The 15,027-nt window shown below is 37.0% G+C and overlaps 2 protein-coding genes across 2 annotated transcripts; one reads left to right on the forward strand and one right to left on the reverse strand.

The window, feature by feature from the left end:
• The first annotated feature begins 412 nt into the window (after positions 1–412).
• On the forward strand, positions 413–11,653 carry LOC110848330 (small subunit processome component 20 homolog). Its single transcript, XM_022095518.2, has 29 exons — positions 413–597; positions 710–817; positions 893–1,071; positions 1,142–1,487; positions 1,563–1,787; positions 1,874–2,466; positions 2,563–3,052; positions 3,136–3,342; positions 3,433–3,643; positions 3,708–3,891; positions 3,973–4,026; positions 4,114–4,278; positions 4,344–4,487; positions 4,583–4,710; positions 4,794–5,465; positions 5,546–5,843; positions 6,706–6,967; positions 7,050–7,366; positions 7,443–7,587; positions 7,690–9,114; positions 9,187–9,354; positions 9,428–9,535; positions 9,617–9,751; positions 9,819–9,971; positions 10,037–10,213; positions 10,286–10,831; positions 10,909–11,043; positions 11,116–11,382; positions 11,445–11,653. The coding sequence occupies exons 1-29, from the start codon at positions 550–552 to the stop codon at positions 11,541–11,543; spliced, it is 7,989 nt and encodes a 2,662-aa protein (XP_021951210.2). The 5' UTR covers positions 413–549; the 3' UTR covers positions 11,544–11,653.
• On the reverse strand, positions 11,553–13,775 carry LOC110848331. The gene is made up of 2 exons (XM_022095519.2): positions 12,134–13,775; positions 11,553–12,059 (listed from the first exon to the last, which is right to left on the reverse strand). The coding sequence occupies exons 1-2, from the start codon at positions 13,494–13,496 to the stop codon at positions 11,788–11,790; spliced, it is 1,635 nt and encodes a 544-aa protein (XP_021951211.1). The 5' UTR covers positions 13,497–13,775; the 3' UTR covers positions 11,553–11,787.
• Between the last annotated feature and the right edge of the window lie 1,252 nt (positions 13,776–15,027).

The following is a 15,027-nucleotide window of genomic DNA, read 5'->3' on the forward strand; positions in this document are numbered from 1 at the left end:
ATAAAATTCATGTCAGATAGTCAGATCTTGCATGTTTGCAGGGAAAATTATAGTTCATGAGTCGAATGAAAGTTGCAAATGTTGCACAACTCAACAAAAAATTTATGCTTTCTCCGCTTTCACCCAGCTTTCTAAAAAATTTGTAATAATGATAAATCAATGCCGAAACATGTCATATAACTGACTCTGAAACTACTAAAATAGCACACTCATTACGAAATAGTTTCACATGCTTTTTTTTTCGATGCGACAAATTTGATTTATCAAAAAAAATACTAATTTTCTCAATCTTCTCCAAAATTCTGAGCGTGTTTTATTACAAAAAATCACGCTGGGTAAATTGAGATGCGAGTGAAAGGCGGTGTGCTGTACGGTGTAAAAGAATGCTCTCTATTTACACGTGCTCACTTCACGAATGCATTCAGTAAAAGCGAGTCAATATTTTTTTGATCGTTTTAAAGAAACTTGTCATTCATATAATGTGACATAATTTCTCATAATTTTGAATTTTCCATCTTGAATTTTTGATACTACTAGAGTAAGTTTAAGATGGGTAAAAAAACAACAGCTCGCCATAAGGAGGATAACACTTTTCGGGTAAGAATTGAGCTTACAAAATTATAGACTGTTATTCATTTCATTTTGTTACGATTTTAATAGCTGTGTAACTTAAAATTATTATTTTCTTTCTTCTTGTACCTCTTTACAGTTCCAAACATTTGAAGAAAAGTTAAAGAACATTTCAATCAATGTAAATCTTTCGATTCGGGATGGTCGCACAGATTTACCAGAGGATGAGACTACATTCTTTTATCAGGTGAGATATGACTGTTCATCAATAGTTTAAATTAATTATTAATGTTCAATTAAATGTTTAATAATATTATTTCAGGAGACTGAAAAATGGATGGATTTGAATCGAACGGAGAGTTTTGGCGAATTGTTAACTCAAATTGGTGACGATATCAAAAGTCTCCCACAAGTTTTACTGCAGAAAGAGAAACTTGCAAATATTTTAGTAACTCATTTGGACAATAGAGAGAATTTGCCATCTTACGAACCAACTTTTGCGTAAGCACTTTCACAAACTAATTCACTTTAGATTGAGCAATTTAAATTACTTGAATTATTATTTATCTAGATTGACGATCGCACTAGCACGAGATTTAGGACCAGATTTCTATCCATACTTCCCAAAACTGTTTAGATCCATTATTGATATTGTGATAACTCTGAAAAGTCCCGACGTTATTGAGCAAGGATTCAAATGCTACGCTTACTTATCAAAATACCTCCGACGCCAAATTTTAAAGGACATCTCCCACCATCTCAAGTTATTTGCACCATTGCTAAATCCAAAATTGAAAAACTATGTTGTCATTTTTGGATGCGAGGCGTTTGAAGTTGTTGTTAGCAAATATGCACGAGATAATCCGGACACATTTTTAGACTTGATTTTCAAATTGCTGCTGCAAAATAAACCCGAGGTAGCTAAAGCTAATTAATATTTATATGTGATGTCATAAAGTAAATTACCCTGACTAACATCTATTTTAATTTAGAATGGCGTTGGATTTGCGACTCTGCTGTTTTCCATGTTCAAGGGAGTAAGTGGATCCCTTAAAATTCTTGGACCTGGATTTAAGTTTGAACGTTGTGTTAATTATACCACCGGACTTTCGGGCGATGACCGACAAAATTGGATTGAAATGCTCAAGATTCTTCTGCAAAAATTACTCAATCACGCGAACGATTCGAATGCAAAGACGTTGTTTGAAATTTTCGAGGTACATATTTTGTTGGATGTATTTATTAATATGCTCATGCTGTCTATATCCGTTGAAATTAATTTCTCGTACATTTTGAATTGTAGAATTTCTTTTTGAATCCCAAACAACCTGAACAAACTCCAATCAACCTCATATACTATCGGACCATCGTAGAGCATGAAAATTGCAGCAAAATCCCTGACGTTGCAAGCTGTGTGAATGTAATAAAATTTGTAACGGATTCCATGATCAGTGGGGAGCAAGTCCAGTTCGCTGAGTTCTACGGACTAGTCATAACATTATTGAACACGAAAGGAAAATCGACAAATCCTGAAATTCTCACCTCCTTAAAGACAACCATCGTGAAACTGTTTAAAAACGGAGATTTGGAATGCGTTCGAAAAATGGATGCCGTCCTTCAAGATACGTCGCACTACTTTCACTCGTATTTGTCCACCATTGTCCGAGCGTATGAAAGACTCGAAGCGGGGAAGAGTAACCCTTTGGATGTGGACATTAAAGCAATTCGATGTATTGGTGAAGCCGTCATGAGACAGCGTGGCTTATACCATCCAATGAAGAAGGAACAACACTTTTTTACGGGACTTGCAATGCCCATGTGGTTCTATGAAAATCAAAAAAAGTTGATACGGCCCCTTAATCTCATGGGACTGCTCGAGAAGGAGGATTTTTGCTGGTATGATTTAATCTTTCTTAGGATTCACATAAATGATGATTAGTATTCTTGGTATTATGGGTTTTAATTCGGTCTATTTGTTTATAATTTTCGCAGTTGTGAAGCAATTGACCACGCCTATAAATCACTCTCCACCTCCACGCACATGGAAAATCTCGTCAGATTGTTCTTGAGCTATTCAAGGATGAGCATGAGTGAATGTAAAAACTGTTATGCAAAATGTAAAGAAATTGCAAATATGATTATTGCCCACAATGAAATCTGTGAAGATGCCCACAAACAAAAGTTTTCAATGTTGCTCTTGTTTGTTTTGGAAACTTTGATAATGCACGGTCTCACGGATGCGTCGCTCGTAACTTTCAACGAGATTGATATCTCAAAGTTTCTCGACAGTGTTCAAGACGTTGTAGTTGGTGCCAGCAATTCCAGTGCGACCTTCTCTATGTGGAGTTTAAAGTGTTTAGACTTAATTGTTCATTATGCTAAACTTTGTGAAGCAACGTCTCCTCTCCGATTGGAAATATCTGATTATTGTAGTCGATTAAAAGATGGTTTGATATCTAATCTCCAGAGTGGCTTCAAAATTGTAAGTCGTTATTGTATTTTACCATTGGAATTGCGTCGTTCTGTATCATTGTGTATAATATGATATATAATTATTTGATGCAGGTCCGAACGTTAACTTTGTCCATCCTTAGAAATATGTTGGAAATTGAAGATGTGAAAGGGTCGAAACATTTGGAAATGTGTGACAAATTCATTCAAATTGAAGATATGAGTATTTTGAATCCGAAGTTTTCTTCACTTGTGAAATCCAGCTTGACAGAAGCCAAAGTTTTGATGGAAAGTGAAAATTCTACAGACGAAATCCGCCAGGTATGCATATGGAAAAGACTAATACACACACGTCTAAATTTTGAGGTTAATTTTAGGGTATATATTTTGTAATTTGTGTTGCATATACAGTTTTGCCTCAAGTATACTTTGGGTCTGATGTACTCCAATTTCAAACTTATTTGGCCAATCTGCATCGAAGTTATTCAACTGGCCGGAAAGAATATGAAGTTTATCGATTTCTGGAAAACTTTTGGTCAATGTTTCCTCATGCACTTTCCGGAAGCACAGAATGGTTCTCCACGGGTAAATATTATTATGGACGAGTTTGGAGACGAGAATGGTAAGCTTTCACATCAGAACGTTTTAAGAGTTTTGAAATATTTAAAATCTTGTTCTTTTTTCAGGATTTCTTCAACGCATTCACCAATTGACTTTTGGATTCCCTGAGGAGGTTGCTGGAAATCTGGGCTTACAAGAAACTCCTGATATCGCACTGTACAGGGTCAATTTATGGAAGTCAATTATTGGACTACCCCTCACTAAAAAGGAGTATCAAGAAATCAAAGGCATTATTGACAAGACAATTACGTAAGATTTAATTGACACTTGAATTAGAAAATTTACACATGTCTGCATATATAATCAATTTTAATTTTACATAATACGCAGAAATACCTTCAGTGACTCAGCCACCCAGATAGGTCTCAGTGCCGAAATTAACAGGTGTGTACAATATAAATTGTATGCTTATTATTCGTTGAGTTGAGTTTAAATTTCAATCGGAAATCTAATTTTATTACGTGATTTCAGAACTCTGGTTCCAATGTTCGAATTTCTGGAGAAATGTGATGTCGCTAATGCTGACCTACAGCTATGGGAAAGAAGTCTACCTCACTTGATGTCTGCTCCTGATGTACAAAAAGCCGTTTGGGGATTCCTTCATGCAAAGAGGAAAAATAAATTGAAAGGGTTCAAGTAAGATTTGCTTGTTAGCTTGCATAAATAATTGTTTAAATTCATAAATTTTTCTTGATATCTAGAGACGACATTGATGAATTGATTGCAACCGACTCTATGGATAGTTTCCATAAGTTTAGGGTTGATGCTATTGACACGTCTCAAAGCCAGCAGTATCAAAATGAAACTCCAGAAAAACGTAGACTTCTTATGGATATTGTTATTCGGTAAGGCAATTTAACAGATCAATTTATTTGATACATATTTATTTATTTATTTTCAAATTGACGATATAATTAATTTTTGGTCATTTTCAATTCAGAGTTCTAATTGGGAAAGAATGGAAATGGAAAGCTGAGAAAAGGCTTCAATCTCTTCGGTTTATTGGGGGTTGCACTGCAGAAGAAGCCAAAAAGTACCTCCAACTTACTGTAGGAACTGGACTATCAGGTATTTATCAGAGATTTCATCAACATCATCATTTGTTTCGATATGATTACAAATTAGTAATTACGATATAATGATGCTTTCAGATTTGCGAATATCGCCAAAAGTGGTTGAAGTTAAAATCAATAAAATTGCAAATGGTATCAGAGCATGGCGCTATAAATTCCCAACCATAATGGACGAGCTTTTAAATCTCGTGTGTGACCTTACTCTGGCAATCAACAACTTGAAAAAACCGTTTCCTAAGCATGAAGATGATGAAGAGTTGCCTGACTCTGTATTTGAAGAACAGAAGAAAGGTGCTCTAAAGGCAGCACGGCTATGCATTCTTGCATTCTTTACACACCTTCCCAAGTTCAATTTGGAAGATGCTACGATCGAACGGATTTTTGATGTCTTCATCTGGACGGACGGAATTGATGAGATCAAGTCCCAAATGGGTTCTAGCCCGAGCTGGATCATGAAATTGTTTCATGTTTGGAGTTCACATGCAAGATTTCATGTACTATTCGCTAAATGCCGTAATTCCGACTTTGAAGAGCAATTCAGCCCCATGAAAGCAATTTTTGATATTTTGGGAACATCAAGTCTTCATTTTGAATTGCAAAAATATCTGATTGGAATCTTGCTTAATCTTACAATGCCTGGTGAATCGCCGGATCAAGGGAATGAAGATAGCGAATCCTTGGATCATTCAGAAAAGTTTGACTCGAAGCCTTTAACTTGTTCCGGCATTTATAAATTCGATAATAATTCCGGTAACCTATAATTAGTTATATTTTGGATATTTGATATAATTTTGAATCTCAACTGAAAGATTTTTTTAACCATTTCGTAGAATCAATAGGAATGAACGTTGTATTGCATGGGAAACACGTAATATTGACGCTGTTTGAAGATGTGCAACTATTTAAAAAGTTTGTCAATCAACCCGGAGGTGACCGGTGCCTTGCCTTAATTTCAAGATTGGCCGAATTTGTGGATGTCAAGGACGATGCTGAATCCTTACAAAGGCTGTGTTCCATTATCATTGAAACATTTCCAATTTACAAACATAGCGAGGAAAATTTGTTCAATTGCCTTGTCGCTTGTAAACATTTACTTGCCAAAATTGTGGATTCGAAACCAATATTGCTGTAAGTACATTCAACTTTCAAGTAATTTTACATCCAAGTGAAGTGAAATGCATGAAGCATACATTTCATTGCAAGACTAGCGTATAGCCCGGCCAAGGCCGGGTTCTAGAGTTCCAGTGGGGGTGTGCCCAAAGCGAAAAATCCGTCATGCTATACTTTAAATAATTCCCAGTGGAGACTTCGTCGTACTACATACATACATCAGAGTGAGGGTTTGCCCCAGTCATACTGCATTTTAATTAACCTGGTCACAGTACAATTTGATTTCCCCCTGTGGGAGTAGTTGAATAGCTAATTACTTAAATTCCCGTCGTGTGGGAGTAACTGCATAGCTAACTATTTATATTCCCGCGCTTCACGCTCCCGTTCAGTTCCATAAACCCCAACTTCTATAATTAACGTCAAACTATTGACGGATTCGGATTCAGCGTCAAAAATACATTCGAATTGATATGCGACATCACGGATAAGCCATATTTGGCTGCCACGGTCACGGGAAGGTCACGGGGGCCTCGGAGGTCAAAACCATTAATGGCGTTGGATTCAGCGTCAAAAATACATTCGAATTGATATGCCACTCGCTGTGGGTGGAGTTTCTCAAACTAAAATAATTAATTAATAGTGTTTATCACGATCACTTATCATGATAACCACTATTGATGAGTAATGATGGTTGGTTGATCAGTTGATGTATGTATGGGGTAGCAGTTCATGCATTCATGCATGCAGTGTTTGCTCCGCTTCCTTCTTTGTCTCCTCTACGGGGCGACTTGCATTGACTTACGGACCGACCCAGAACTTAACACTGTCAGTTTATGGTAGTGATAAGTATGACTAATTCATATTATTTGTGTACTATTAGGAAACTTGCGTCTTCGTTCATCTGGGTTAGTGGCAGACGACTGCGAAGTACATTATGTGACATTTTGAGTTCACAAAAAGACACCTTTATTCATGAAACGATTCGTGACATGAATGCATGGTCTGACGAAGCCGTCGAATGTCCTGATTTTTCAATGCGACAGGATGCCTTTCAAAAGTTGGAGAAATCAGTTATGCAAGATTCATTTGACCGAACGCGTTGCACTTTGGCTGCTGCAAATTGCTTCTACAGCCTACTAAGTGTAATAAACTGACATAAATATTTTAATTTTGACAAATTTATTATAACAATATATAAACAATTAATTTGATTTATTTTTATAGGAGACGGACCTTGGTGTTCGGAATTCTGCCAAGCAGTTCCTCATTGTTTTATCAGAGGCCCTAAAATCTAAATCGAAGGAGTGTCAAGGGGAAATTAACTTGTTTTTGGATGCAATGATAATTCCAAGACTTCGAGGTGGAATTCATCACAAAGACGATGGAAGATTTGCAGATTTCTTGCAAGTTTACATCGCTTTTATCCAGAATGCGAAAGAATTGCATGGAACATTTAAAGAATTGGACAAGGTTCTTAATGCGGAGATTATTGATGCGTTGTATGACATTCAAATTCACTTACGAACCAGGGCGATGAACAAGTGAGTGTTTCATTGGTATACTTTGGAGTTCTGTTTTATATAACAGAACACGCTAATTGATATTAATTTTTAATAGGTTATGTCTCAAGATTGTGGAAGTTGGTACTACCGTTAGTCCAACAATCCTTAAAAACTTCATCCTTCCTTTGGCAAATCACAACTTGTTGGACGAAGATAAGCTTGGAGAAAATAAAAGCGATCTAATTCATTCGTCCATAGAGGTGAGCATGTATTCTGATTTATTAGACTACATACTTAAGTAGCTCAGTTATTCTGAAAGGTATATGTAGAACAATGTGTAATGTAAATGTGGTATCTTTCAGACTGTGAAAACAATTCTCCAGTTGTTTCCACACGATCACTACTTCAAGTTTCTTATTCATTTGATCAATTCGCCAAAAAAGAATACAAGACTAGCCAAGCAATATGAGCGAATTTTAGTAGCGACGATGGACGCTTACCATTTTGATCTGAGCCGTGCTTCAGGTGGTGGTGGCATAGTAAATAAACCTGCGGAAGAACCAATCGCTGAAAGTGGAGAGGAGACTATTAAGAATGCTGAGATTGTGAAAACCGACTCAGAAGATTCAGATGAAGATGCAGACGAGACGATCCCTAAAGACAATGTCCCAATTCCAACTCCAATGACCAATACCCTCGTCCCAAAAGCCGCAGCCATCAAGTGTATTAAGCTCTTAAAATCTGTCATTGTCCCAAAACTCCGAAAATATTTAAACTTTGAGGAGAAAGCAACCCACAAGTTATCCAAAGCAGAGAAGAAAGTAGACGATGATGTGATACTAAAAATCCCCTGCACTTTGGCATTAGTCAAATTGCTAAAGAAACTTCCAAAATCTGAAGGCGAAACATCCATAAGATCCATAATTCCATGTCTTTGTGCTGGTTTAAGGAATGAACTGTACTCGACTCGACACAGTTTAAGGAAAACTATTCTCAGTGTGATAAAAGAATTGGGAATATCCCAGTTTCGTTCAGTTATAGGATATTTAAACGCTACCCTTCAGCGTGGTTATCAGAAACACGTGTTAAATTTTACCGTGGGCTACTTCATGAAATGCTTAGAGCCAGATTTAAGGAACAATCCAACTCAGCTACCAATTAAAGAAATTCTGCCCCTTTGCGACGACGAGTTGTATAGTGTAATGCAAGAAGAAAAGGAACTGGTTAAAATCCGAGCTAAAACAAAGGAAGCTGGAAAAAATAATGCACATCCAATTTTGAAATTATGTGCAAAATGTATTCATACGAAAGCTCATCTCAATAGTTTAATCGAGCCAGCCATCAATCGCTTGACTGCCAAAAGATCTCCAAGAGTAGCAAAAACAACACGACAGTGGTTAAACTCTATCAGTGAAGGTTTAGCAGATAATGTTGTTATTGATCACTTGGAATTACTTGATTGGCTTCAAGAAGTAATTCGTAGAGAAAACTTGGACGACGCAGCAAATAAAGATAAGGCAGATGAACCAGAAAAGAAGAAACGCAAGTTGCTGGTGGAATCTAAAGACGCCCATTTGATCCCAAGTGCAAAGAGGAAAAGCAATAATGTCGCCGTTGGAAAACTTACTGGTCAATTTTTGTTGACAGAATTTGCATTCAATTGTTTGTACAATGGACTCAATAAAAACACTCCGTTGAAGGAAACTCTGACTCGCATGGAATCCATTCATGTTTTGGATGCATTTGTGAAACCGTTGGCGGATGGGATTAAGTTGCCTTCAAAGCAGGTTCGACTTTGTTTCATACGATACAAATTTTAATGACTTCTTGTAAACTAATTCTGACTTTTGGAATTATAGGTCAACATTGTTTCCCTCCGATGCCTAACGTTGCTGTTCGAATTTGAGCTTTCCAGTTTTAAAAATGAAAATTTGACCGATACTTTGAGACAAAGTGGATTTATGGCAATGAATAACCATTGCTATCGTACGTCGTCCGATACGCAAATGTCCAACTCGACTTTTAAGGTGATGATGGAATATAAGAATTTACTAAATAATGAAAATACATATAAATATATATCTTAACTTTGATTTACAGTTTCTAGCTGCATTCTTCCTACGATTTCCGAACTACAAAATTGTTATTCAAGATTTTGAGTTAATGTTGAAGTGCATTCAAAGTTATCTAACGCACGATGAATGCTCGGTAATTATTACTAATTAATTTTTAACTATAATTTGTTGAATATTGTGAAGTGCGTATTTTTCAATGAATTACTTTTTACAGTCTGCTGCAATAACTTTGCTGAAAGGGGTACTAAGAAATAAATTCAGCTCGTCTAATTTGCAAGAACTCATGGAAGAAGTTTTTAATCAAGCAATTCAGAGTTTTTATCAACACATTAACGAAGGCTGCCGACAGGTAATGAAGTTTCACTGTCAATTCATAATTTGAATAAACCTGTGATTAAAAATGATTTTATTTATAGGCCTACGTAACATACCTCAACAATTATTGCACAACCCCAAAAGAGTTGAGTTCGCAAGTCCGACTTATTCTCAATCAATTCGATTACAACATCGAGAATGGAAGACTGACGGCTGTAGAGATTATGAATTCGTTAGTAGGATCGATGCCAGAGGTAATTTTTTTCTCAATATTTGTTGGTATACCAGTTGAATTAACTAATCTAATTTGGTCGCTCAGAACTGTCTGGAGAAAGTAAAAGAGTTGATATTTTTGAAAACGCTAAACTGTTTGGATAAAGAAGAACACAAGAATGTCAGGAGTAAGCTCGCTGATGTCATAAAATCTTTGTTCAAATCTGAAGGGAAGAAATCACTTGTGCGACTATTCCTGAAGTTGATATATTCCAATAATCATGTGAGTCATAAACGTAATAATAATTGTGTGTTTGGTATTATATTGTAATTTGTTTGTATGTTGTTTACCCAGAATTCTGAACTCGATACATTCTTCCTCATTGCCGGGGTTTTGATTGATGATCCAAAAATTTTCTCGGACAGTGATTTCACACAACTACTTACTAAAATAGAGCAAGTTTTAAACCCTGAAACATTCGATGAACTGTGCCTCACGACACCAAACATGACTCAGCAAGCTCAAGATTACGCAATTTTTCAAGCTCTGCGATGTCTAAATAAAGGATTAGATCGAAAATCAAATGGATACAACTTGTGGGACAGGAGAAGTTGTCACGCAGCCACTATGGAAGCCATCTTTGGCCATTTGCGTGTCGTACATTTGCTTTATGAACACGTCTGGGTCCCACCGGTCACTCTGGACATTTTGTTCCACGTGGTAGCAAAGCTTGAGTTATCTGGAGATGAGACATTAAATAAAATCGCCACCCAATTGGAAAAAGGAAAAGTGAACGACATAATCCTGCTAAAAAATACCCAAGATCTCAAACTGTTGGTTAAGAATGTTTGGACAATTTTAAAGCTGGAGAATGACCACAGTGATGATGTCGTTATGAAAGTAAGGAATTTTTTTAAGAGTATAAGCAATAAAACATGCACATATGTTAACAAATTAAAAACTTTTACTTATTGCAGGGAACGTTAATATTTATTCAGTTGACGTGCATCTCTGCCCGATTATCTACTCTAGAAATATTTGAAGATATCATTGGCGAGATTCGAAAGAGTGTCAATCACGAAGTGGTGAAAGACCAGAAGAAAACTAGACTTGTAATATATTTAACACAACATAGATAATTCAAGTATTTTTTGTATTTTCTAATTTTACATTGTGTAATTCAGAGAGCCTTGGCGTTTGCTTGCTTCCGTGGCATTTGCAATAATATTCCGATTGAAGCTTTAATCAAGATTTCCGAACCATTGACCAGAGTTGCAGTCAGAGAGTTGACAGATGATGGCGTTTCATCAGAGATAAAATTAGAGGCAGAAAAATTGACATCAATTCTTCGATCTGCCCTTGGAAATGCTGACTTTAACGCTTTGTATGCCAAAGTGAACGACTACTATCACAAGAAAAGAAATATCAACAGAGCCAAGAAGAAGGAATCTGTAAGCTATTTTGGTATAACTTTTTGGGAACATGTATTTTACAACGTTTTTTTATTTTTTAGTTTGTCCTGCACCCCGGCCTTATCAGGAAACGACCTGCAAACAAGCCTGATAAGAGCAAAGTTCCTTTTAAGAAAATGAAAAAGAAGAATCGTGGATAATCGCAATTATTTTAGACTTTTAGATTTTAATCCGCATTATTATTATTTAAAAAACATATTATGACATTTAAAAAATATTATCAAAGCATTAAAAAATCGATGAATGTTAACAAACACGTTGTAATCTTACTAATTTTCTAAGTATAATCACAATGAATGAGAGAGACTCGTAGGAACTATGTACGCATTCTCTACATGATATTAGGATAAGATATATTAGCATTAATTCTCCGCATTTCTTTCATTACGATGAGATCGCTTGTTGGAGAAATATTTCCAAGTTGTCTGAATTTCCGTTTTCGTCAGTTTTTAAAATATCACGACTCTCTTCTGAGATTGACTCTGCTAATGGTGCAGTAGATTTACTAGGAACAAAAATTTTGCCCAGTTGCTCCAACTCGCCGATAATGTCATTTAGGAAAGGTTGAAGTTCGGCTCGTCGACTAAATACTTGTGGGTCTACGATGCAGTTAAATCGTAATTCGCCACAATAGGTTTGCGTTGAAAGTCCCACACCTAAAACAATTGAAATATATTATGTATGATTGTGTAATATTGATCTTGCTAAAAATATTTCTACTATGTTTTACCCATTGTTGACATTAAAGGCAGAAAACCGGCCCCATCCACCATTTCACCCCCGTAAATCTTCAATTTGGTAGAAAATCCTGGAACATTGGACAGCATAACTGGACAGCCCGACAATTGCCACAAGCAGCAATGAAATATCTTTGGAATGGAGCCCAATGATCTCGTCAGCTCAAAATTGAACACTGGCCCGGATGACCCCATCGCTTTTCTCGTGATCTCATCACTTATCCTCAACCTTTCTCTGAGACAATTGTCCTTCACGGGTAAGTTTGCCGTGTAGGGATACAACGTGAACTGGTTTCCTAACTTTCTCTTTTCCCAATAGGGGAACATGGCCATGACGCTGCCCAGATGCAGATGTTCCGGCACTTCAACCTTTGGGTGGCTTCTCCGATGAGCCTTGTACAGTGCAGAGTAAACCGCAGTATACAAAATTGCCGTGACCGACGCACCCGACGCTTTCTTGATGTCCTTCACGGTATCGAACGCGATGGGAGGACTCTTCCCGCAGATTTTCGTATCCGAATAATACTTGACGCTGAAGACGCTCTTGTCCAGAATATACGCTGACATGATGGCGACGAAGGAGTACGGTCCCATGATGATGGCCTTCAGATTCACCACAATCTTGGCCCAGAGAGGGATTTTGAACGGAATTTTGGTCGGATCCATGACCATTTCAGCTTTGGAGTCGGCAATAAAGTTATTTACCATGAGAAAAAATGATATTGCGTCCGAATAAGCGTGATTAAATCGTGTAATGAGGGCATAATGTGGCTTCTTTTCGCTAGCCTGGCCCGTCCAGTATTTCGGAATGAGAAGAATTTCCCATTGAGGCTTGTCCGTCGACATGTCCTTTCTTACGAGGTCGCCAGTTAGGTCCATGAGCTTTTCTTCGTCGGCTTCTTTCGTAACGTCCCAATTATCGAGAACCCTTATGTGTCGCCGAATGTCAAAATGGTCGTCTCTCTCCCAGCAGTAGTAACCATACTTGTCATTGAAGATGCACTTGAGTCGGGAGAAATCCTCCCTGGTTTCCGGAGATTGGAGCATGTTTTGATACCGTTGTCGAATCTGGGACAAGTTTGGAGTCCCCTTAATTATTTGATAACCCAGAATTAGCGAGTTGCAATTTCCTTTTATTCTATAGCCAAACACGGCGTCGGCTCCGCTGCAGATTGTGTATTTGCCGGGTTCATGAAAGTATTTGTATGCTTCTTGCACAAGAAATCTTAACGTCAGGTTTAACATGGTCAAAATTACGTATATTGGCCACCAAATTAAACCCACTGCTAAACCGAGGATCAGTTCTTTTCCGCTGAGGAACGCATTTTTCGTTGACACTTCCACCTTTGGTAACATTTTGCTGCGTGGGTGCTTTGCAGATCAGTACGAGATATTCCAGAACATTAAGTAGGCACAGACACGACACACAATTTAGCACACAATTTCCGTCGAATATTTCATGGACAAATGAGAGAATATGTATGTGTGATCCAAGGTGGCACAGTTTTTCAGCCGCTTTGTGCACCAATAAATGTAATCAAGGCCTCTCCAATATTGGAAATTGTCTGCGTATGTATTTAGTTGCTGGACCTTCTCTTTTCGAAGGACTGAGGAAAAGTGAAGATATTTTTGTCAGTGAAGCTTGAATTAAGCATTTGAGCCTGATTTCGTTAGCATCTCATGACATGAAATCGGTATACGCTAGATTGAAGCCGCCCTTCATCTAACTCACCTTAATGAATTATCTGGCTACATGCACACCAATAATGAACTAGAAGATTATTGTGATTGGGGGTGTTCTGTTGGGATGTTCCATTTGAGAAAATAGGACTCTGTGTGACTTAACCCTTTCGCTAGTAGCATATACCACAATTGGTATTTAAGTAGGCAATTTTTTTGCCTATTGTACATGCAGAACAATTGGGTACACTATAACTAAACCACATTTCGACTACTAGATACATGGATTGAGGGTGAAGGTTGTTGGCCACTTTTTTTACTATTTTGTGGCTAGAATAATAGATATGTATGTAACCAATTTCTTGTTTTGTTGTACAACATGCATGAATACCGCATTCATAATAGAATTGACAATTACAGAAGTTAATGAGCTCATTCATGTTATTACATATGGGTTCTCATAACATGTAAATTATTGTAAAACAATGCACTCTTTTTGGTTCATTAAGTCTTATCTAATATCAATTTTCTCTTGCACGTGTAAACGTTTAAATGTTTAACCAGTAAACCTGGATTAATGTGTGAAATAAAAATTTAATCTTTAATCGATCTTAAGGGACACTCCATTAACTGTACCATGCGGGTCTGTTGCCTTAAATCAATCCTAAAATAAATATTCACAAAATTAAGAATTTCTGCTAATATTCTTGCAAATTGTAGTATGATTACCACTCGAATTTAGGAAATCAATGAAAAATATAATCTACCCAATTGTTCAATATTAACATTTACTAACCATTAACGCGCAGCGACCTTGTCCTCGTGAGAGGACATGTGTAACTTGAGTACAAACAAACGATTTTGACTCTGTATAACGCAACTCATAAAAAGTAAAGACAAAAAAGTATTCAGCAAACCCTTTGGATTTGCATCCCATAAAATTTTGTGAATCAATGCTAAGTATCAAATCAACTTTTTATAAATTCATATAATCAGAAGGCATCCACATTTTGGACTATCTGCTGGTCGTTGACAGGAATCGGCCGAGTAGGTTTAAATAGGTCACCCAATAGCATCTTGTTTCGTGAGGTGGTTATTATAGCGATACGACGTCTCATCATTTCATGCCGTTGCTATTTGGCTAGCGTGTAACCCTGAACTTCTGCCGTCTCACTTTTACTTTTTTTTGTTAGTTTTGTTAACATAC

Source organism: Folsomia candida, unplaced genomic scaffold (assembly GCF_002217175.1).
Source record: "Folsomia candida strain VU population unplaced genomic scaffold, ASM221717v1 Fcan01_Sc004, whole genome shotgun sequence".
Classification (NCBI taxonomy): Eukaryota; Metazoa; Arthropoda; class Collembola; order Entomobryomorpha; family Isotomidae; genus Folsomia; species Folsomia candida.

Excerpts from the sequence above, each read along its gene's own strand:
- LOC110848330 (XM_022095518.2), top strand. The coding sequence starts at position 550 with ATGGGTAAAAAAACAACAGCTCGCCATAAGGAGGATAACACTTTTCGG. Across the intron at positions 1,788-1,873 it reads CGTTGTTTGAAATTTTCGAG|AATTTCTTTTTGAATCCCAA; the intron begins GTACATATTTTG and ends TTTGAATTGTAG. Across the intron at positions 4,279-4,343 it reads AATAAATTGAAAGGGTTCAA|AGACGACATTGATGAATTGA; the intron begins GTAAGATTTGCT and ends CTTGATATCTAG.
- LOC110848331 (XM_022095519.2), bottom strand. The coding sequence starts at position 13,496 with ATGTTACCAAAGGTGGAAGTGTCAACGAAAAATGCGTTCCTCAGCGGA. Across the intron at positions 12,060-12,133 it reads GCCTTTAATGTCAACAATGG|GTGTGGGACTTTCAACGCAA; the intron begins GTAAAACATAGT and ends CAATTGTTTTAG.